This window comes from Danio aesculapii, chromosome 13 (genome assembly GCF_903798145.1).
Source record: "Danio aesculapii chromosome 13, fDanAes4.1, whole genome shotgun sequence".
NCBI classification, from domain to species: domain Eukaryota; kingdom Metazoa; phylum Chordata; class Actinopteri; order Cypriniformes; family Danionidae; genus Danio; species Danio aesculapii.
In genome coordinates, this window is record NC_079447.1 from 457336 (window position 1) to 479530 (window position 22195).

The following is a 22195-nucleotide window of genomic DNA, read 5'->3' on the forward strand; positions in this document are numbered from 1 at the left end:
GGGGCTGTTTTTGCCCTATTAACTTCCATTATAATCACATTTATTGATTGTAAAGCCATGACAGCATATAACCATGCATTCTTGATTGTTGCTGGTTTTCCCTGTTGGGAAGTGGGACTGTGTCATTTTCACATTTGATCATCAGTTGTCAGCATTTACCCTTTAGATCGGCCTGTGCTGAAGAGTTCCTGACTTATATAAGGAGTTCAGTGGAGTAAAACAGCAGATTATAGTGTGTGTGTGTGTGTGTGTGCAGAAATACACTTACTGTGTTTACTGTGCTCTGAGAGCTGAGGGCATGAGTGTGTATATGTATGCATGTATGTATGTTTGTGTGTCTGTCTGTGTTTGTGGAGAAAGAGAGAGAGACTATGCATTCATGTGTTGGTGTGTCCTGCTCCATCCAGTAATCTTCCTCCTCTTCTTCCTCCAGCGGGATGACGTCACCGCGTCGGTGGATCTGCGGCTGCTGACGTCACCGCGCGCGTCCTGGAGCCTCCCGAGCGAGCGAGCGCGCGCGTTGACGGACCGCAGCAGCAGAAGGCCGAGGCTCCGCCGCCGGGGATCGAGCGACTCACGCCGGACAGAGAGTTACCGCGACATGCAGGCTTCACCGGAGGAGCTGCGGGCCGGCTCCCGGCTCCCGGTCACCGTCGAGCAGATCCTCAACGACACGCTGGTGGTGACGCTCCGCTACCGGGAGAAGAGCTTCACCGGGATCCTGCTGGACTGCAGCCGAAAGTGAGTCGCTTTCTTTGTGCCGTTGTTGGGTTTTATCACGGAGAAAATAACGGAGTTTATTCGCGTCAGGCCGCAAAATACAGGCCGGAGCACCGAGCAGGCCTCTAGCAGAAACAATGAAAACACACACACTGACCATCATCTTCATCTTCATCTTAATATTAGCCAATAACAGCGACATTTATGACTGCACTGTCGAATTATGAGCTTTATTATGATTTATGATGATGATGATGAAGATGATGATGATGGTGATGATGATGAAGATGTGTGTGTGTGTCTCTTTGTGTATTTCTCGGTCAAACACTGCTGCTTTTATCATCGATCATTTGTCGGAGAATCTCAAATCTTCATTTATCCTAAATCACCTGGTTATCTTGAATGCCTTTATATCTTCGCTATTCTTCATTATGAGCTCGTTGTGGACACATTCAGTGTAAAGGTCAGCTATTCAGAGATCCTTTATGAAGGCAGATTTTGGGTTGCACTTTTGATTAAAACACACAAACACACTGGGCCTGGATTAATCAGTGGAAACACAACATTGTTATTATTCATAACAATAATAATAATAAGCTGTCATTATGTGTTCATCCTTTTATAGTTATTTTTATGTTATGTAATGTTATGTTGATAACGTTTGTCTACAAAATGTGACATTAATGCTTTGTTTTCTGTGTAAATATTAATATATATTCATCTGAAAGTGCATTTGTGTGTATTTATAGACATGATGAGAGGGTGTTCTACCACTTCATAATCTTCATCATATTTAATATCAGTGATATTTATGACTTTACTGTCGAATTATGTCAATTTATTGGTGTTTATGAAGATGTGTGCGTGTCTCTTTGTGTATTTCTCCATCAAACGCTGGTGTTTATTCAGCTCGTCCATCAATCATTAGTCTGAGAATCTCAAATCTATCATTAATTACTCATATCTTATCATTATTCTTCATTCAGATCAAATATTCAGGGGTTCTTTATAAATGCAGAAACATACACTAGGCATTGTTTATTCAGTGGAAATACAACATTATTCATTATAATAATAATAAGCTGTCATTAAGTGTTTCTTGTTATATTCAGTTTTATGTTGCATATAATAGTGTTTGTGTGTCTGATAAAGGCAACGTGACAGTGATGCTTCATTCTGTGGGACTGTAAAATTAAATATATTTGCCTGATGGATATTTATAGACATGCCGACACAGTGTTATATCAATCCATAGAGCCTGTGGCGTCTCTATAATTGATCAGCACACAACATTCTTCGTTTATCATCATTATTATAATGTTCTCTATGTTGCTTGTATATGCTATTGTAAAATATGTATTGAATATTTTCTACAAGTGAATATAGACAATGCTGCTGATATGGCATTAAAACATGTATAAATAAACAATGTTTATCTGGATGTTGTTTCATGCATTTAGTTCACATTTTTATAGATCATATAAGATCAGAAATGTGCACACAGTGCTCAGCATATATTAGTACACTAATCTCTCTTTTTAAATTCATATGTTTAATAGGAAGCTTTTTATATATTTGTGAATATACATTAGTCAGTACTGAAGCCAAATCTAGAGCTTATCTTACAGAATAACTTACGATAATGGTCCAAAAACTAGTACAGCCAAATTTGTATGTTATAGAAAATATTAAATACAAATTTACAAAAGAGGAAAAATCAAGAGAAACAAAACATGGAAAAAATAATTTCTTTTTGCAATATTTTGCTTGAATTTGTTTGTATTATCTTTTAATTTCTGAATATGTTCGGTGACTAAAATATTATTGCAATAAATATATCTGTTAAATAAATCTGTTTTATTTAAATGCACCAACATACATTGCCGATATTCACTGAGAAATGGAGGAAAATATTCATTTTTAAAATGGCTTGTACTCCATTTTGCTGAGCACTGTATATGCTCAGTTTATATGTAAGGAACATTATTTATTAAAAAAGACCTACTGAATGTCACAGTGTTTTTTGTTTATACTTTAAATGATGATTGGGTGGAATTTCATATATTTAGTTTAAAGGTTAAATATCGTTGATGTATTATTAATATAGAAATGTTTAGAAATATGTATATTAGTTTGGGCTTTGTTAACAATATGTAGAGCTGAAAAAAAGTTAATGAACAGGTTCCATATTCTGTGTGTATTTGTGGATGTGAATTGCATTATGGGATGTTGATCTCTGCTCTATCCACTTCTGATGTAGAAAATGCAACTCTACAGTTTAACAAAGAGACTTTTACTGACATTTTACAGGTATCCAGTATCCAGTCGGGAGGCTTAAAATCTCTTAAATCTCAAAAGCTAAATTTTAGGCTTTAAAAAGTCTTAAATTTACTGACATATTGTGTTGTAAAATATTATTTTAACAGGTCTTAATTTTCTTATATTCATGAATACCATTCTGGCTATTAACGCATACAATCATCAACAATCCCAATCTCAATAAAACTTAATTTAAAATAGCGTTTAATTGCTTTCCTTACAGTAACATTTGCTTAAAAGTTCTCCATTTATTTACTGCTGAAGATGCTAACCTCACTCATTGTTTTTATTATTAAATTATTATTATTATTATTGTATTATTAAATGTATTAATTTATAATCATTTTTCCATCGGGCAAGTGAAAATCTTATTCAACTGGGATATTGAAAAAATCCTTAGCATTTAGCTCTGTATAAGTCTAAAATTTCATTCATAAATGTCTTAAAAATGTCTTAAAGTCTTAAATTTAAGCCAACAGAAACCCTGTTTAAGATCTTTGATATAATAATATATGAGAAATAATATTTAGAGAAATAAGTGTGTAAAACGACAGTAAATGTGCTGCAGTTTATTACAAGGTTTCTGTAGCGCAATATACAACCCCAACACAGACAATATAGCACTGCACACCATTACACATGTGCAGAAAACACACTTCATACAACTTACCAAGGTTAAAAGTAGTTGAAAAAGCTTAAACTCTTATAATGCAAATCAAAAGCAGAAATAAATGAGGGAAATAAGAGCACGAATCACAAAATAGGTAAAAATGCTCATTTATGATTATTTTTTACAGTGTATTTATGAAATATAAAATAATAAATCAGAGGAGGCTTCATAATGTAGCATTCAGCTGTAAATCTGCATTTTTAATGAGTAAAATCAGTTTTTTTGTGCTGGGGTTTAATGAAATGTGCTGATTCATGGCTTTTTCCTTTTGTGTCATCATGCATCACATCCTGCTAGGAACATTTTTATTGTTGAAGCATGAATAATCATTATCATCTGTTCTGTGTTTTGAGTTAAGATGCTTTTCTGATTGGGGTAAGCTTTTATATTCGCACATTCAGACTTTCACCTTCCTAATATAATCTCAGTAATGTTTTTGTAAATTCTAAATGAGGAAATCATAGCAGCCATTGATTATCATAGTACAACATAGTTCACAGTTAATTAAATAGTGCTAATGTTGCTCTGAATTCATTCTTATTTCAGACTCAATATACAGTATGTACCGGGTTCATTTTGTACTCATAACAGTAGTAAGTCATTTATAATTAATCTGTATTGGCCTTTTAGTATTTGAATGCCAAAGTCTGAATGTGCGAATATAAAACCGTCTTCACCTCAGTGAATTGTGCTGTAAAAATGCTGCGTTCCTCACTATTCCTTCATGTTGTACAAACCTGTCAACCCTCACGTTTTTCCCGGGATTCTCCTGTATTTTACAGTTCTATCCTGCTGTCATCCCGTAAAGGTATTTTCCCGTATTTCTTCTGTATTTTCAGTCTTTCTCTGAAGGGTGGCAATAAACATTAAAGAGCCGAGCCTTCCTATACACAACCGCCGAACCACAAGGGGACGCGCCTTCTCTTAAGTGTGAATCTGTTCTGCGCTTTCATTTTATTAAGCCATGAAAACACTTTGAAATAAATATAAATACGGTACGATTTACAGTCAACTTCCTTTCCATTACAGTCAACGTCACCCCTCCTAAACAATCCTCAAAACAATCGGTTCCTGTAGCTGTTTCCCAAACAAATTCAGAGCACACGATTTGAATCAGAGCTAAAGTGGACCCTCTGGGTTTAGGTTGCGTGTTTGAACAGACATACACACATAATAATAATAATAATAACAACAACAACATCTAAACATGTCTATTGGTGGGTTTTCTTTTAAACACAACAAATTTTGACTTAAATTAGCATAACCAGTTAGTAAAGCAATCGAATGCTTTCATTATAGATGTGTGCGGTTTTAAAGTGACACCTCTCTTATTTAATGTAATCAAATGAAAAATCTAAAGGAGAGATTCATTCGCTGCTCTTTAATCAGAATGGTTCAATTATTCAGGGAAGAACAGATTAATGAGATTTGATAACTTGATTCAATTTCTTTATAATAGCTTAGGGCTGGGCCTCTTATCCATCATTTCTTTCACAATTTACAGCAAGAACGAATGTAGAAGCAGCACCTGAATGTGTTTTAAAAGAATTAAAAACGCCAAAATGGGCTCTAGTTAGCTCTGCGTTCTGCTCTGTTATAATGACCGTTTATATTTATATGCTTAACCAGCATTTCATCACAGTACTCTGAAACTGTTTCATTACTTTTTATATCTATAGTCTATTCATTTTCATCTGCTTATTTAATATTTAGTAAAATGAGTTCAGTCAAAACAAAAGAAAAAGTGTAGGATATTTTACATGGAGTGAGGGACTAATCTTTAGATATCTTGGATATGTGCACTGTTTAATAACTGTGCACAATACACACATGTAAATGTGTAACTAAAAACACATACAGCTGATTTAATTGTTTATAAATCACACAACTGTGGGATACAGGATTACGTAGAACAACACTGTAATTGTGACACAAAATACTGTGCTTCATATTTACATTGATGTGGTTCCTCTCTATCCTACAATACTTTGTGTTGTGTTGTTATTTAAGTGTGCTCCTTTTTTGCTCTGACAATGTAGCTGTGTTTTTCTATGGTTCTGTTTACTTTGTTATTTGCACAACAGCACAGTAGAGCTGTGTATAGTGTTAAGCAGGAAAAAACCCTGTACTGTATTTATTTGACAGATTTTTTTTTAGTTTGAAATGTTGTGCAACTTATAGTGTTAAGCAGGAGAAGAACCTGTACTGTAATTTATTTATCAAAGATTTTGTGCAGTGGTTTATTTGTAAACGGGAAGGGAAACACCTGTGTTGAATTATATTTTGCTCCAAAAATGTTTAATAAAGTTTTAATAAAGGCTTTAACTCTCAAGTAACCATTTATGGGAAAATACTGGGTCGTATATCGTATATCGTCATTTTTCCTAAAAATATCGGGAGATGATTTTTTTGCCCATATCGCCCAGCCCTATAATAGCTATTAATTTTAATAAGCTAAGCTGTTTGCTAATTTTTAATGTATACTGTTTATTCTATCCTTTGTAAACAATAATAAAAACATATTACTGACCGTTTCAACTGTTTATTTACAATGAAACAGCTCCAGGTGAACATATTTAGTCTTTTTTTTTTTTGTATTCGTTATTTTCACATCCCAATGTTGACCGGCATGGTCCAAACACGAATCCATTAAGTTAGCTGAATTGTTTTTAATAGTTTAAGTGGATGTAATATAAAAAATTAAGTTGTCTCCAGAAAAACCTCTTAACCTTTTTATTCAGCTCATTGTAAGTGATTTAAACAAGCAGCAAAATGCAGTTTCCCATAATGCCGTGTGCTCACTTATTAATTTCCAGCTGACAAATCAACCAAAAGCTAATCACAGCAGCCCTTTTTTGCATTTAATTCACTATAAAATATGCTTTTTTTCTTAATGCTTCTTGATTTAAGATTTTTTTTTAATATTTGGACCAGAAACTAGGCGTGTTTCTAGTCTAGATATCTAAAAATTCTTAAACCGAGAATCATTTTCTAGACAAGCAGAAAATATAGTCTTGTTTTCAGAAATAATGAGTTTTTTTTCTTAAAACAAGCCAAATAATCTGCCAATGTGGGAAGAGAAATAATGTTTTTCAAAATGAAAACAGGATTATTTTACTTGCCTCATTTATTTAGCTTGTTTTAAGCAAAAACCCTCTTCATTTTAACTTCAGCAGTTAATGAGCTTTCACACATTATTATTCAGTTTCACTCATGAAATATTTAGTCCTGCTAAAAACAGTATTCAGTGCAGAATAAATGTTTTCAGCTCGTGTTTCAGTCCTGAAGTGTTTAAATAACATCAACTGCTATTGATATTCTGCATGATGCATGGAATCTGCAAATTAGATTTTCATTATTACCATAGTAAACACTTATTTTAAACACAACTATAAGACTACTTCACAAAAGGGGAAGAAAGATAATAAATAAAGAATATGAATGAATGAATAGGCAAAAAATTATTGTAATAAAGAATTAATAAATGGATAAGCAAATAAATAATGGTAATTTAAAATAAACGATAAGAACAAAAGAATTAATAAAAAGAGAATAAGCAAATAATTAACTGTATTAAAAAATAAAACAGAAAAATAATGAATTAGTTAATGAGTAAGCTAATACATAATTGTATTAAATAAACGAGAAAAAGAATAAATAATTAAAATGAATGAATGACAGCAAATAAATAACTGTTAAAAATAAACAATAAGAAAAATATTAATAAAATCGAAAAGTAAATAAGAAAATTAATGAATAAACAAATAATTGTAAAAAAACAATAAGAAAAAACTCGAGAAAATTAAATAAAACAAAAAACACAAGAATTATATATATATAAACAAGTGCTCAGTTTTAAGAGTAGATCATCCAAAAGTGGTGCCAGTTTGATTTCAGGTGTGGGCTTTAATTCTTCCCCATTATTTATTAATTATCATTATTATTATTATTATCAGGTGTCTCCAGTGGTTCATTGCCGCAAGGCTTCATCTCAGTTACCCGCAGGACTTCAGTCAATTAAGCTGCATGTGAAAACAAGCAAATCTCCAGGCCCCCGTGTCCTCGTCCCGGTGGATTATGGGATTGTTTTTGTGTGGGTGATCCTTGCTTTGGCGCAGGCTGAGACTTTCACAGCCTCATCTCACAGCTCTGGCAGAAATGATCAACATTTATTCCTATTCTCTTCATTTTTGTTTCTTAAATTGTATTGCACTTCCATCAGATACACATCAGACATCTGAATACACTCATCGATATACAGTAAGGAGATAAATATTGAACATGACACCGTTTTCTCAGAAAACATATTTCTAAAGGTGCTGTTGACTTGACATTTTCCCCGGATGTTGGTAACAACCAAAGAAATCCATATATGCAAAGAAAACAAATCTGATGAGTTTACAAATGAAATTATGCATAAGAAACTGAAATAACACAAGGAAAAACTATTGAACACATGAGGAGAGGGAGGTGTAGTTCAACAGTGAAAGCCCAGACAGCAGCTGAAATCTTTCAGTAGTTCTTCAGCAAACCTCTGCCCTTCCTCAGTATAAATGAATATCAGCTGCTTCAGGAGGATGAAGATCAAACCAGGGTGGACATTTCAGCAAGACAATGGTCCAAAACACAGCCAAGGAGACTCTCAGATGCTTTCAGAGAAAGAAAATCAAGCTGTAGAATGGCCCAGCCATTTACCTGATCCGAATCCAATAGAGAATACAGAATAAAGCTCAGATTTGATAGATGAGACCCACAGAACCATCAAAATTTTTACTCTCTGTTGAAGTCTGTAAGAAACTCACACCTGAGCTATGCATGAGGCTTCATTCTCCATATGAGAGGCGTCTTTAAGCTGCAGCACTAAAAAAGCCTTTTATTTACAGTATTAAACACACTTCAGTAGTTCAGTGCTTTCTCCTACTGTCATTGTTGTTACGCAGAACTAATTTTTCAGATTTTGTTTGTTTTGTTTTATTTTTATGTGTGTATTGTTTGGGTGTTTACCAAAATCTGCTTCAATTCCATGTCAACAGCTCCTCTAGATATATTATTCACAGGAAAATACATGACCATATGTTCAATACTTATTTTCCCCGCTGTATATTAACAACTATAGCAGACAACACCATAACATAAAACAAGTCTTCAGTGGTCCAGTCTTCAGTGTCTGGTTCTTGTGAGTTTCTAGGAGTAATATAGCGTCGTCTTTCTGAAAGATAAAGTGATATCTCTGGTATTTGTAAAAAGTTATAAAATTAGATAGGTGTGGTTCAAGTTTGCGTAATATGGCTGGGGTACCAGCTGGTTTTTCTGGTCAAGAGTCGGCTTGTTATTAGAGATTATTTGTGTAATTCAGTTCATGCAAGTTCAGATGTTGTGTAACACTGTGGGGAAAGATGGTGCTAAAAGTAAGGATATTTGAAGTGCCAGCCTACTATAAATAACTAAAAGCAGAACCACCCAAAACATCTTCATGTTATGAAATAAAACCAAAATAACCTTTTGGTGTCCACATCAAAATAAATATGATTTTATCCACATGGCACATCAAATGCAAATAACATGTCCACACACTGTAAAAAATGATATGATCAATTAGTCATGACAGCCATATGTTTATAGTCAGGGGCCCCAAGCAATTCCAGGTAACTGGCCCTAATATTTTTGGAAAATAAACTGCATGTTAAAAAGTAGTCTGTTTAAATAAATGTAAATAAAATACTTAAAGTATATTTTATATATTTTAATACTTAAAGGAACCTTTATCTTCTTCATGTTAAACTAAAAGCAATAAACTTACAAATAAAAAACAAGTCCACAAACTAACTATGTAGAGCAGGGGTGTTCAAACTCGGTCCTTGAGGGCCGTTTTCATGCAGATTTTAACTATAACTTCCCTCAATACACTTGCACGGATGTTTCTAGAAAGCCTAGAACTTGGTGTGTCAGATTGGGTCTGGAACTAGGACACCGGCCCTCCAGGACCAAGTTTGGGCACAGTTAATTATCGATTTTTGTGATTATATTTTAATAGTAATTTTAAAAACCCTTTAAACAAATTTAATTCACAATCAAACTAATCTTTTCACCATTTTTCATATGCGTTGCATGATAGCTGTTTGTGAATCGGCTGCCGTAATCGTTATGGTTATTGACAGATTTTACAACATATGATAGAACATTTCTAAAAGAGCTATATGATTATTATAGGTTTCCTGGCATTGGTCGGGGACCCCTTATTGTCCGGGGCCTTAAGTGACTGCTTACCTTGCTTATTGGTTAAGTTCGCCCATTAATAGTTCATTGTAACCTACTAAACTAAATTAATCATGTCCCAACTTAATTTTTATAAGTTACGCAAGCTGTTTTAAGTCAGTTTATATAATATCAGTTTTAATTGACTTATGAGGTTAATTTGATTCAGCTTAAAAATTTAAGGCAACCAGGATTTTTTTTACAGTGCAGTAATGTGTCAAATAAAATTAAATGTCCAAATATGGATGAAGTAATGTTTCAGTGTAACAGTTTTATTAATCTATTAATCATTTAGAGATTGACTAAGGAGAGATGGAAAATAACTATTTGATATTATGCAGTAGGCTTGGGCGGTATCCAAATGTTGATACAGTCAAACCTCCTCCCTATTTTACCTCGGTATCCGGTATTACCGTGCATTATAAAAAAAATTATGATTTAAGGCTCAGACAGCATCACCAAACTGTTGACTTGTGCCTAAACCATTCAGAATATCGTATATACCTTAGGTTCGCAGTCACCTGTTTCCACGCTTTATTTGAAAATTTATTCCTGCACCGCAAGAAATCCGGTCGGGTCCCGCGGGGTTGCAGCCCTCTAGTTCGTATTTACCATGTCTCCCTTCTCGTTCGGTCAAAACCCGAAATACTGCCAAACTGCAGAGGTTGTGTTCTTTTTCCAGACCAGGTCACTTGGTGCGCAACTCGTCATCTTACCTCACCTCTCTCTCTCTCCTCGACACTGTCCCGTGATGACAATCACGCATACGCATTTTTAGGCATTAAATAAATAATATTTAATACTTCTCTCCTATAAAAGTGCATTGTTTTTTATAACGGTATTAAAACTGACACCGTTGCTATTTTTAGATCCTGCAGTATACCACATTACCGTATTACCACCCAAGCCTATTATGCAGTGCTGTTATATTTTTCAGGCACTGCATAAAATTATTACAGTAAAGTTCCTTGATTATTACGCCAAAATGAGAGTATAATTCAACTTTACATTTTATGAAAGTCTTAGTACATGATATAACTACAGAATAATCGAGCATTAAATAGAAGAATTTGAGAGATGCTAATAGTCTAATCTGATTCAATGATCTATGCTAAACTAAGCTTTAAGTTCTCCCATCAGACTCAGAGATTGTCTGAATAATAAAAAAAAATAGTAAAACACAACAGTTTGACTCTGGATGAGCTGTAAAATAAGGATATTTACATATAGAAGTGAACTGCTTCTTTAATATTTATTATTGCACAGCTGTCTGGAATACTCTATTATGTGTTAATCCCTGATAACAATTGCTGAATAACACAAGCTCATCCAGGAACTGAGAATCACCTTGACCGTCAGTGAAGAACGTTCATTCATATACTTGCATCTACATTTGTGTCTGCTTGTTTCGTGGCCATATTGTGAACTAATAATATGTAGGTTATTATATGCTTTATTCAGCTGTTTTCATTTCTGTGAAAATTGTGTCCAATTTGTATGTTTTGTGGAAAGTAACTGTGTAATAAGTGGGATAAAGTACATCCAGGAGGTTGTTTTTGCAGAATAAACCCCAGTCTTATTCAACAGTGCTCTGCTTCATGTCGGGCTGCTGATAAACCTGTCAGGCTTTATTCTGTGATAACCGCTTGGATCCCTAACTTAATCTTCATCCAGTCCATTATTGACTCTAATATCTCACTCTTGACTCTGCAGGACTGGCCTGTTCTGCCTTCCGGATGTGGTTGGGAAAACCGAAGAGCCGCTCATCTTAAGACCGGACTGTGAAGTCTTGAGCGAAGAGGCTTCAGCCGAACCTGTCAATCAGCCAACACAGAGACCAAAGATGAAAACACGGAGCCCGAGGAGTCTCCTGCTCCTGTACCCATCCCGCTGCAGCCGGGACAGCACACGTACCCACCCTACTTCGAAGGCGCTCCGTTCCCTCAGCCCATATGGGTCCGGCACACGTATAACCAGTGGGTTCCTCAGCCACCACCGCGCCCCATCAAGAGGAAGAAGAGACGCAGCCGAGACGCCGGCCGGCTGGCCATCAGCACCATCCGACTGCGACCCCGGCAGGTGCTCTGCGAGAAATGCAAAAACACACTAAACAGCGACGAGGACAGCAAAGATGGACCAACTTTACCCAAGACGTCCAGGAAAGAAAACTCACCTCATGCTGAAGATGATAACACTAAAGCAACTCAAGCCAAGAGGAAGGACGATGGGGACAACAATAATAGAGAGTCCAAACGGAGAGAGGACTCAACCGTCTATGACGGCAAACGCTTCCGAAAGGATAAGAAGGAGGAAGAGAAATTTCCTTCAGGCGATGTCATTCCCCACAGTCCTGTGATCAAGATCTCCTACAGCACTCCACAAGGCAAGGGCGAGGTCATGAAGATCCCTTCCAGAGTCCACGGATCTGTCAAACCCTTCTGCCCCAAGCAGCTCCTCCAGAATGGACACGGAGATCGAGACTCTTCCAAGGAGACCCCTAAAAAACTACAACCCCCAATGGACGCAATACGAACAGGTCTTACCATTTCCATTCCCAAACTCAAGCTTCCGAAGTTGCCTAGTCCTGATGCGCAGTCGCCTAAAATCCGCTTGCGTTCCCGAGCGGAAGGAGCGGAGCAGATGTCTGTATATGAGGCAGAACTCGTGGACGGAGCTCGGAGGAGAAGTCCAAGAGTTCCCAACTCTGGTTTACCTCAATCCGAGGATGCTGAAGATAAGAATTCGCTAGAACTTTGGTCGGGTAGCTGCGGTGGGGAAGTCGAGCGGCACGGAGATCTGACTTTACTAATTAACTTCCGCAAGAGAAAAGCAGACTCTTCCAGCCTCTCAGTGTGCAGTAGTGACAGTCTAGATGAGTCCAAATCGTTCAGTTCGGACGGCACGTCTCCGGAGCTGTGCGATCTGGCTCCAGGCGATGATATCTCGGTGTCTTCGTCCTCTCAAGGAGAAGGCAAGACGGTTCCTCCGCTGACTGTCCGCCTCCACACGCGCAGCATGAGCAAATGTGTGACGGAGGATGGCCATGCGGTGACCATCGGGGACGTAGTTTGGGGAAAGATTCACGGCTTCCCCTGGTGGCCGGCTCGGATCCTCAGTATTAGCGGGACTCGCAGAGAGGACGGAGAGGTTGACGCTCCGTGGCCTGAAGCGAAGGTTTCCTGGTTTGGATCTCCGACCACCTCTGAACTCTCGGTTGCCAAACTGTCGCCATTCCGCGAGTTCTTCAGGTCACGCTTCAACCGCAAAAAGAAAGGGATGTATCGCCGTGCCATCATGGAAGCTGCCAAAGCGGTGGGACACATGGGTGCAGAAATCACATCTCTTCTGGCTCACTGCGAAACTTAGGTGAGGCTTGTCTTTGCTTTTGTTGGGTTTTTTTGTAAATAAAGCAATACGTCTAGACAGAGGGAGAAAAAACTAAATGAAGCATACAACGTGAGTAGTATTGGAGCTTAGTGTTGTCACAATACCAGAATTTTCAACTTAAAAAATTTATTAATTAAGTAAAAATTAAACTTTAACTAAACTTCTTATGCCAGGCATGACAGCAGTCCTTAAGTTCAAAAGGCAATAAGTTTGTTCCATTTCATTTTATTAAAAAATGAGTGCAATTTCATCTTATTTTTTAATTAAAATATTATTTTCTTTTTTGCTTAGTCCCTTTATTAATCTGGAGTCACCACAGCAAAATGATCCAGTATATGTTTTACACAGCGAATGCCCTTCCAGCTGCAACCCATCACTGGGAAACACCCATACACTCTCATTCACACACACACACACACACACACACACACACACACCCTGACCAAACCAAGGCTTGAACCAGCAACCTTCTTGCCGTGAGGCGATTGTGCTACCCACTGCGCCAACGTGACAATAGTGTCAAAATCTTAATATTATTATTAATTATTCCTTTCCCTGCTGGTGAGAAGAATGCAAGAAAGCTAAGCCAGTATTGATACTAACCAAAAGCAAGATTGTTTTATTTAAAATATATCAGTAAAGATATTTATTAATGTATCAACTATTAGAGTGAATAAATGCATTTTAGTTAGTGTTCCCTCTTTCTCCTCCTCTCCACTCCACCTCTGTGTTGTCTTTGCATTGTAAACCCTAAAGGTCATTGCACACTTATTGTGAAATTTCCTCACGTTAATAAAAAAAGTGATTGACCTCATGTTATAAACGCATTATACACTGCCTTTCATCCGTCAAATAAAAATGCAGATTGATTGCTGTAGCATTCTGTGTGCTGGTTTCAGTGCCTGGTGCATATCTTTAAGATAATTCTCTTTTGAACAAGAGAACAAAGCATCTCTGCTTGAATTTTGCAACAGATTAATCAATGCACGTCCAGTTTAATGGGTGTATGATGTGAATATTAAAGAAATATGCATATGAAAATTCGGACTTCCTTGTACAATGTGCAAAGTTGGCCAAACAACACTTCTGCTTGAATGCACCAATAAAAACAGGCCCACAGTTGTGTTGCAGGAGTCTGGCACTGAGGTCAAAAATGATTTTCAAATGTCGCCTTCAATGCAGTTTGCATACAGATTAACTTACAGCCAAACACAGGTGACTTATATAAACAATAATAAATAAGCATAAGTAAATAAGTGCCCATGCTATTTACTCTAGAAGTTATGTGCATTAAAAATAGCCTTCAAGTGTAGGTGAAGTTTGTTTATTAACTAATTCTGAGAGGATCCCGTGCTTATGATTGACCACAGCTGGTCCTGCATTAGCTAATACATGATTCTCCAATCAGACGATTCCTAAGTCACTATAAATAACTATAGTCTTCATACCACAGTCATCTTCGTCTTGAAGAATCCCCCTTCCTCCCCTATACCCCCCCCCCCCCCTTTTCCTAGATTGGGTGGAACAGGGGCTCACAGCAAGAATGTCACTGGTTCTAATCCTTACTAGGCCAGTCGGCGTTTCTGTGCGGAGTAGTTTACATGTTCTCCCATGCTCACGTGGGTTTCCCCCAGGTTCCCTTTTTTCCTCCCACCATCCAAAGACATGCGTCATAAGTAGGCCCACACGGAATCTTTAGCCCATCATTAATTCTGTTTATTTACTTGAGTAAATGTGTGTAAATCTATATTTATTCAGTTTTTCAATTAATTACATTTAATAATTGACTAATATGAAAATATTTATATGATTTATGTACAACACAGTGTGTACAGTAATATTTTCTGTCTTTAGACTTGCTTTGTTTACCAAATAAAGTGGATCTAATTGGATTTGCATTGTAAACATGTATTACTTTTTAGTTCATGTATTAAGATTTTAGATATGATACTCCCAAAATCATTCCACATAAATCCGCAGATTTTTAACAAAATTCACCGCAGATTCCGTCTGACCCTAGTCATAAGTAAATTGAATAAACCAAATTGGCACCATAGTCAAGTTCCTAGCCAACAGACATTACCCACAAATACGCAGGGGAGTTCACCAGATCTACCAGAGCTCAAACTCTCCTCTCGCCCTGCTAACAGGAGGGAGCCCCGGGCTCGAGGATATTATGAGCTCAGAACTCTCTCCTGGGACAGCATGTCAAACACGCTTTATTATCAATCATCAGCTAAGAGTGAACTCTTGATATAAGAGTTGTGTGAATTTTGGGGATTTTTCTGCATCTCCTGGGCTTCGTTCTTCATACAGTATGTTGATTTCTCAGCTGGATTTGGTTAAGGGCATTTTGACATGATCCAGGATGGTTTCGTTCTTCAGAACTCCTCATCCATGAGCTGTTGTTATGGCATCAGGTCTGCAAGCTTAAACCTGTTCGGGATCAGGCTTAATATATATAAACAGGATTAGAGTCATTCTGAAGCAAAGGTGACACTGAAGGTCTGTACCGACTGCTGATGAGTTCCTACAAGAGTAAACTGCGGGAAATAACCGCATTCATTCATTTTCTTTCAGCTTTGTCCCTTTAATTATCAGGGCTCGCCACAGTGGAATGAACCGCCAACTATTCCAGCATGTTTTCCCAGCGGATGCCCTTCCAGCTGCAACCCAGTACTGGGAAACACCCATACACACTCATTCACACTCACTTGAACCAATTTAATTAATCAGTTCCCCAAAAGCGCATGTGTTTGGACTGTGGGGGAAACCAGAGCACCCGGAGGAAACCCACGCCAACACGGGGAGAACATGCAAACTCCACACAGAAACACCAACTGACCCAGCCGGGACTCGAACCAGCGAACTTCTTGCTGTGAGACCACAGTGCTGACTACTGAGCCACAGTGCCGGCCCTAGAAATAAAATTAAACAAGTAAAAATTGGAATATTTAACAATAATTTAAACTGTTATTCAGTCTACACACTAAAATAAAGGGACAGGACCTGTCAGTAGCTGTGTTTCCATCCAAAACTGCGAATTAACTTTATGCGGAAAACTGGATTATCACATTAAAGACGTGCGAATAAAGTAGCATTTCCATCCAACGAGTCAAAGCGAACAAAATCGTCACTTCATGATTAACTGGCACCAAATATCAACAGTAAAAACAGAATTTACTGCAGTAGGAGACGCTGCGTCAATCTTTTCTTCATCTAATAAATGTACTTGCGTCTCAGAAGGCAATCCTGACACGCAGTGAACGCGCGGTGGCGTTTGAAGGTGTCAGACGCGGAGCACAGACGCTCTTGACACGATCCAGACGCTCTGGAGGTCATTAATAATATAACAACACCCTAACACTTAAACAGGAAGTCATTTTAGAATGACCAAATCAACAGTTCAGATGGTTTACAGTGTGTTCAGCCTGCTGGTTTGTTTATTCATACACATTTTCATCATCACATGATCTCTTATAACACAATCACATGACCTTTGTTAATGCGTATACTGAAATTTGTGCAGTAAAAGTGTTTCTATCGTAGTTTATGGCATCTTTTCTTATCGAATAAACAGTTTATTCTACTCAGTTATGCGCATTATCTAAATTTATGAGCATCATGGCGTTTCCATCAACCGGTTTATGTGCATATCCAAAATGCACATACAGATTGGTGAATGTAAACACAGCTAATGATGTGGCATCTTACAGAGATATAACATGTTTGTATTTGTAGTGGATTATATATACTAGTTTAGTTCCAACCCCAATCAGACACACCTGGGCAGGTGAATCAAGCTCTTATGCTGCAGTCACACTAGAGTTTGTGCGTGTGAAATTCTGTTGTATGGCTCTGTGAGAAGGGGCGGGATTAAACTAGATGATTAGACATTAAGCGAGCGATTGGTCCATGTTTTAATTTCTGTCCAGAGAGGTCCTGTTTTGATGCTCGATTGGTCTCACGCAGTCATGTGATGCGATTTCGCAGGTCAGAGTCCACCAAGCTTCCAAGCTTTCCAACGCAGTGAACTGCAAAACGCAAGCACGAGCTTGCGAATGCAGTCTGATGCATTTGCATGTGTAGGACTGGAAGTCTATTGGGAGAAAAGTGCAGTGTGACCACAGCTTTCCTAGGCTTTCTAGAAACATCCTTGCAGGACCGAGTTTGGACACCGCTGTTCTAGGTTCCTAGAAAGAGCTTGATTAGCTGGTTCAGGTGTGTTTAATTGGAGTTGAAACTAAACTTTGCTGTACACCGGCCCTCCAGGAATGAGTTTGGGCACCCCTGGTGTGTGATTTGGCCAGTCATGATCTTATTGACTTTTTATTATATTTACTTGTTTATTTTTTGTGAAGGAATCCAGGATCTAGCTCAAGCAAGGTGCAAAGAACAGACCCCAGTAGTTTTCTGCTGTTGTTGTCCTTTATTTGATTTTTTTGTCCTTAAACCAATGGCGCCACCTTGTGGACTAAAGAATCAGTGCAGAAAAGTTTTGAAACTGCATTAATGGGGGAGTTCACACCAAAATCAGAATGCACTCACTATTGTCTCTCCCTCAAGTGGTTATAAACCTTTAGAGTTTCTTTATTCTGTAAAAGAAGATATTTTGAAGAAAGATGAAAACTGTTAACCATTGATTTCCATAGTAGGAAAAACAATTACTATGAAAGTCAATGGTTACCAGTTTCTAACATTTTTCTAAGTGTCTTTTTTAGTGTTTAACAGAATAAAGAAACTCATAAAGGGTGAGTAAGCACCATTATTTTATTTTATTTTAACTGTTTCTTTAAGATCTAAGAATAATACTTTCATTTATTTCTTTAAGTATAATTAACTCTTAATTTAAACATAATTAACTTCACACATACGACGTTACAAGACTGAATGAGGTTTCCTCCTTACACGAGTAAAGGTTTAGCAAGCTCATGCTGTTTTCCTCTTACAGTGACAGTAATTGATGACTAGACTCTCTAAGTTTTCTGATTTATGCTTCTCCATAAAACACACTGACAAGAAAACATGAAGCATAAACAGGCATGCTGTTAGTGAATGATGGTGTAAACCATGGAGCACAGGTTATTTCTGCAAGGGAAACAAGTAATTCAAGCACATTTCATGCTCTTTTGATCAGGGTTGTGATGGTGTTTCTATTCTTGTGTAGTATGGAAAAGAGCAGTGTGAACATGCAGCTAAACATCTCCTTTTGGATTAGACAGAAGTATGTATGTTTTTAGGTGCAGATTTTCTTAGCTGGGTTTTGTTTAGCATGGAAACCTCTTTAACCTCCCGGTTGGTTCCCATGGCCTCAGTTTGGCTGGAGGTTGCCAGGTCACCTCATGTTTATTGAGGATCTGTTGCTTTTCTTGATTCAATATTGGCTCAAGTCTACGAGCCGCTCCCACTGCCAGTGTTTGGGCTCCTGACATTTCCTGCTGCCATTCTTAGGCACATACTTGATCAGCTTTCTGTGACTGCAATGTTTAGGGACCCAAACTTGAATGATGCATTTCCAGCATCTTCTGTGCATTTTAATTTAAGATCTGTGTATTTTATACATGTATTTATTTCTGCAGCACTTCAGAATTTTGTTCTGCGTGTGTTTTATGCATTATTAAACATGCATTTCCCACATGTATTTTCTGCCTTTATATACATGTTTTTAGCAGGATTTATGCATTATTTTCGTATTTAATCATTATTTTTATGTATTTTTATGGATGTATTTTTTTCTGCAGCACTTCTGCATTTTTCAACATGCATTTTATGCAACTTTACACAGCAAAATTTGACTTTTGATATATTTCTTTTCTCTGCGATATATATTGTGTTATATATAATGTAATGTATTGCAATATCATTTCACCAGATGAACTCTTTTTGCAAAGACTTTAGATTGATTGGGGTGATTTCTTAGAGGAGTGGATAATTTATTTCAAGCAGTTTTGTACATCTGTGTGTAAATTGCGCATGCTTTTCTATTTTTTGTATGCTGTAATTCCTCAACTCTTAGTGGTTTAAAATTTGCATGTTAACATGCTGCTCTAATAAGCATGCACAGTTTACACCAGTTGTAAAGTTACATTTTTGGCATGCTTTTTAGTGCGTGTGTATGCATTGTGCATGCTAATCTACTGTTGTTGCTGTATGTTGTAACTCCCAGTGGTTTAATATTGTGCATTAGTGTTGTAGATATTCACATTACGATAATAGTGACCAAAATTTTCATGATAATCAATATTATCAGGTTTATTTAAATGTTCAAAAATAACTTGCACACACACTTTGATGTGCTGCTGTAATAAGCACACACAGTGAACACACGTACAAGTTTTTATTTTATTTTTTATTTTAATTCTGCATCATTTACGCAGTTTAATCTATATGTTTTGTGCATTTTCCTCAAGTGCTGGGTTAAAAAAAACAAACATTTTTGTGCATGTGTAAAAATCTTTATTTTAATTAAATTTATTTATTTTAGTTTATTTGACAGGGACAATGCACATTAAACTCTACAATGTGCCAGAATGAGCCAAAAGGCTATTTTTCATCTAAAGTTTCCGGTCAATTGTGCATTAAATCAAAATATGACCTCAACTCAAAGTGGTTTAATATGTGCATTAGTGTTGCAACGATACAAACATTTCACATCACAATAATAGTAAGTAAATGTTCAAAATGAACTTGCACTCTTTGATGTGCTGCTGTAACCAGCAAATGTACGCAAGTATAGGTTTTTTTTAAATTCTGCATCATTTACGCAATTTAATCCACACATTTTGTGTCATGTCAATTATTTTTATGCATTTTACACAAGTCCTGGGTTTGAATAAATGTAATAAAATGTAAATGTATTTTTGTGCATGTGTAAAAATCTTATTTGATTTATTTATTTCAGGTTTATTTAACAAGAACAAGGCACATTAAAATGCACAATGTGCCAGAATGAGCCTCAGTTTCCAGTCAATCATGCATTATATAAAACTATGACCTCCACTCCCAGTGCTTTATTATGTGCATTAGTGTTGTTACGATATGAAAATTTCAGCTCACGATATAATGATGTCCAAAATGATCATTATTATCAATATTGTGTTTATTTTAGTCTGTTGAAAATGTTCAGAATTAACTTGTACACACACTGTGATGTGCTGCTGTAATAAGCATATGCAGTGTGCACGAGTACAGGGTTTAAAAACATGTAGATGCTATTGTGTGCATGTCAAAAGTCTTATTTTATTTATGTATTTCAGGTTTATTTGATGGAGATAATGGACATTAAACTGTACAATGTGCTAGAACGAGCTAAAAGGCTATTTTTCCTAGGTATATTATATCCTAATATCACAGTAATTCCTCAACTCCCAGTGGTTTAATATTGATTAACGTGCTGCTTTAGTAATAATCATAGACATGCATTGGTGTGTTAATAATAAAGCTGTGTTTGTTGTGTGTGTGTGTGTAGATCTGGAGGCCGACAGTGGACTGTCTGTCGTTCAGCTCTCTGCGGACGCTCCCGGTGTGTGTGTTGATCTCCCAGGACGGAGAACACCTTCATTTTGCCACGGATATCATGAGGGAAGGTGCTTTTCCACACACATGCGCACACACGCATACACACACGCCTCACCTGACTGTTGAAGACCAGGTGCGACCTGTGGACTGCATTACAGACGATCTGGGAAACACCTTCTGTTGGTCTCTCCATCTTTCATTGGTTTGTTTTTTTAGGACGTACGTTATATTAGAACAAGTAGCTCGACACTAAACTCCGAATGTATTTATTCACCAGAAAACAAACAAAACAAACAAAGAAACACTCGCCCGGTGACTTTCCTGAGCTCCAGATCACACACACTGCTGCTGTTTCTCCCACTGATGGATCTGCGTATTAGAACACTAAAAACGACGAGTCTTACCGCGTGTGTGTGTGTCTGTCTGTCTGTCCAGATGATGAAAATGTGAAACCCCTTCTCTCTCTCTCTCTCTCTGTGTGTGTGTGTGTGTTTCGTGTAGGTCTTACACCATGCAGTATGTCCATTGTTTTTCTTCTTCTTCTTCACTCTCTCCTTTTATTACGCTCTGATCATGTGATTTTTGCTTTAATTATTTAATGAGTCACGTTAAGAGAAGCACTTTATCCATACCTTGGTGGCCTGCTGTGAAGATTGCAGCGTCTATGAGGAGCTGACCCAACTCATTTTTATTTTCTGTTATTCTTCAGTTATTCTGATGCAGGTTTCCGTTGCAGGACGTGTGTGTGTGTGTGTGTGTGTGTGTGTGTGTGTGTGTGTGTGTGTGTGTGTGTGTGTGTGTGTGTGTGTGTGTATGAGTGTGAGTGTATGTGTGTGTGTGTGTGTGTGTGTGTGTGTGTGTGTGTGTGTGTGTGCGCACTGTAAGCCACCGTCGCTGGTTCCTCCTCCTGAAATGATGACGTAACTGTGTGCACTGTCTCTTTAGGAAAGCATCAGAAGTGTGTGTGTGTGTGTGAGAGATGAATGAATGCAGGTGTTTTGGGCTCCGTCTCGATGCTCTCTGACTGCTGTTTTTTCCAGCTGGACTCTGCAGGCGTCGAGGGCTTTCTATCGATCTCCCACTGCGCACCGGTGGGCTTTTTTTAATGTGCTGTAAATAGAATAAAAATATAAAAGCGACGTCCTCTCTGCCATCTTCTTCTGCACCTCATTCCTCTCCTTGATTATGTGTGTGGAAATACTTGCATTAATATTATGGTTTGATTACAGAAATATTAGTGCATGAATATTATAAATGAAAACAGCTACATTTCTCTACAGCGGAGCACAGTTTGTACTAACAGATAGCACTGTTAAAGACTAGCCT

The 22195-nt window shown here is 37.3% G+C and overlaps 1 protein-coding gene across 1 annotated transcript; it reads left to right on the top strand.

Annotated features, from left to right (window-relative positions):
- Window positions 1–417: 417 nt before the first annotated feature.
- On the top strand, window positions 418–22008 carry pwwp2b (PWWP domain containing 2B). The gene is given in 4 exon segments (XM_056470737.1): window positions 418–741; window positions 11678–11778; window positions 11781–13330; window positions 20820–22008. Coding segments are annotated over 3 exon segments (1791 nt in total). The 5' UTR covers window positions 418–601; the 3' UTR covers window positions 20820–22008.
- Window positions 22009–22195: the final 187 nt, after the last annotated feature.